The 2,410-nt window shown below is 39.1% G+C and overlaps 1 protein-coding gene across 1 annotated transcript; it reads right to left on the bottom strand.

Annotated features, from left to right (window-relative positions):
• Positions 1-547: 547 nt before the first annotated feature.
• LOC131614218 (uncharacterized) lies at positions 548-1,783 on the bottom strand. The gene is made up of 3 exons (XM_058885838.1): positions 1,091-1,783; positions 824-1,003; positions 548-718 (listed from the first exon to the last, which is right to left on the bottom strand). Exons 1-3 carry the CDS (start codon positions 1,781-1,783, stop codon positions 548-550), a joined length of 1,044 nt encoding a protein of 347 aa, XP_058741821.1.
• Positions 1,784-2,410: the final 627 nt, after the last annotated feature.

The following is a 2,410-nucleotide window of genomic DNA, read 5'->3' as shown; positions in this document are numbered from 1 at the left end:
ACTCCCAAGAGACTTTATCGTAAGCCTTTTCAAAATCAACTTTGAAGAGGAAACAAGACATACCTTCCTTTCTAGCAAAATCCACCACTTCATTAGCTACCAAAACACCATCTAGCAATTGCCTACCCGGGACAAAAGCACTTTGACAATGGGAAATAATAGAGTTCAACACTTGTTTCAATCTTCCCGCCAAAATCTTAGCCATAATCTTATACATACATCCTACCAAACAAATCGGTCTATAATCATCCAAACATAAAGGATTAGAAGATTTCGGGAGCAAAGCCAAAAAAGAAGATGTAACCGCCTTAGATAATTCCCCTCCCACAAAAAAATGCTCAAAATACCTCAAAAAGTCTTCTTTTAGAAAAGACCAACATCTTCTAATGAACAAGAAAGAGAATCCATCCGGCCCCGGAATTTTAGCTCCTCCACAACACTTTAACGCCTCATTTATCTCTTCTTCTTGAAAAGGTCTTTCAAGGCAAATCCTATCCTCCTCACTAATTTTGTCAAAACAAATACCATCTAACGTTGGAACCACTCCTTACTCCTCTTTAAACTTCTTAGCAAAATGATGAGCAACAAAATCTCTAATATCATTAACCGATTCTACCATACCTTCCGGAGTGCTAAAAGGCCCGATGTGGTTAAATCTTCTCTTCTCCTTCATTACTTTGTGAAAGAAACCACTATTTGAATCACCTTCCTTCATCCACTTCAAGTTGGCTTTTTGAACTAACATGTTTTCTTTAATCCTCAATTTCGTCTAAAAGCGACTTGTAGCTTCCTTCCTATTAAATAAAATTTCCGGATTAATAACCTCCTCTTCCGCTTCCAACAAAGCATCACCATTATTAATGGTTCCAACTCCGCCTTGGATCTCCAAGTCCAACCTACCGAAAACCTCTTTATTCCACCTTTTAAGACTACTTTTGAGAAGAAAAATCTTTTGTTTTAAAACATAATACCCTCTACCATGTACTCTAAAACTCTTCCATTCCTGTTCCACAAAAGTAAAAAAAGAATTGCAAGATAACCATTCGTTGTTGAATTTAAACGGTTTAGGATCTCAATTGTTCTTATCAACTTCCAACCAAATCGGACAATGATCCGAAACGTTTATCTCCCCCACCAATTGGCCTACTACACCCCAATCATTCACCACCTTTTCCAACACAAGAAACCTATCGATTCTACTCATCGACCTCCCATCTCCGCTATACCAAGTGAACTTTCTTCCTTTACAAGGAACATCTACCAATCTCGTCTCTTCAATGAAATCCGCAAAACCTCTAAAATCTTGACTATTGGAATCAACCCATCTGCCCTTCCTCTCTCTCCTATCCTTTATAGCATTAAAATCACCTCCTATAATCCACTCTCCATCATCCCAATCCTCTTTCAAATCTAAAATCTTCCGCCATAAAACTCTTTTTTTCGAAGCATCACAAGACGAATACACGTTTAATAAGTAAAAGAAATTGTTATCCATGCAAAATTTAATCCCAAGATAACCCTCCCCTTTGAAACTAAAGATAACTTCAAGAGCTTGCTCCTTCCATAACGTCAAAATTCCCCCCGACCTTCCCGAAGAGTTAGAAAAGGAATACCCGATATCACCACCACTCCAAAAACTTTTAGCCACAAAGTCTTGTAACTCCCTAATCTTTGTCTCTTGAATCAAGAAAACGTCCGCCTTGCTTTTTAATATTAAAGAATTAATCCTCCTTCTTTTCAAAGCATTGCCGCCCCCTCTAATATTTAAAGTTCCGATAATCATGGTACACTAAATTTAGACCCCAACAAAACACCTTTTCTCAACACCGCTTGATCATCCAATGACTCAATTCTTTTTATCACCTCGGACTCCTCCCCCTTATATTTCACCCCCAAAAATTCCATCGCCTTCCACGCCTTGGAACTTACCTCACCCAATAATTCATTCCATTGCCTCCGGTTGTTTCTCTCAATGTCACTGCATCCGCTAAAGTTGCCATAAAAACAACCCCTATCTAAACAATTACTAATCTGTTCATCACCCAAAGGAGGGAGACTAACTGTTTCTCCCTTAAAAGAATGTTCGCCACTTCCATTAACAGAAGATTCAATTCTCTGCTCAGCCAATTTCTTCACTCCTACCTGTAATCCTTTCCTCTTAATTCTGTTAACCTTCCTTAAAGACCTGTGGCGAAAAGATCCCGCTAACTCCGTCATATTCTAGTAAGCCAATTTCTTGAACCTTCGCTTTTTTCTTTCATTAATCTCTGTAATGGCCTTGTCAAAAGAACCAAGCTTGGTAGCAGTTGACAGAACAGCAGCACCGCCAGAATGAGCACTCTTTGCGTTATCTCCTTCGCGAAGTAAACTCCCAGCCACAGGAAGAAGAGGCGAAACAAAACTGTCAGGA

The sequence above is a fragment of the Vicia villosa genome, linkage group LG6 (genome assembly GCF_029867415.1).
Source record: "Vicia villosa cultivar HV-30 ecotype Madison, WI linkage group LG6, Vvil1.0, whole genome shotgun sequence".
Classification (NCBI taxonomy): Eukaryota; Viridiplantae; Streptophyta; class Magnoliopsida; order Fabales; family Fabaceae; genus Vicia; species Vicia villosa.
Note: the sequence above shows the minus strand (reverse complement) of the source record. Positions and strands in the feature narration are given on the sequence as shown.

Bases quoted from the DNA above. Each gene is read 5' to 3' on its own strand.
- LOC131614218 (XM_058885838.1), bottom strand. From the start codon at position 1,783: ATGATTATCGGAACTTTAAATATTAGAGGGGGCGGCAATGCTTTGAAA. The intron at 1,004-1,090 runs GTTGATAAGAAC...TTTGTGGAACAG, and splicing joins ATTGTCCGATTTGGTTGGAA to GAATGGAAGAGTTTTAGAGT. The intron at 719-823 runs GTTATTAATCCG...GCCAACTTGAAG, and splicing joins TGTTGGAAGCGGAAGAGGAG to TGGATGAAGGAAGGTGATTC.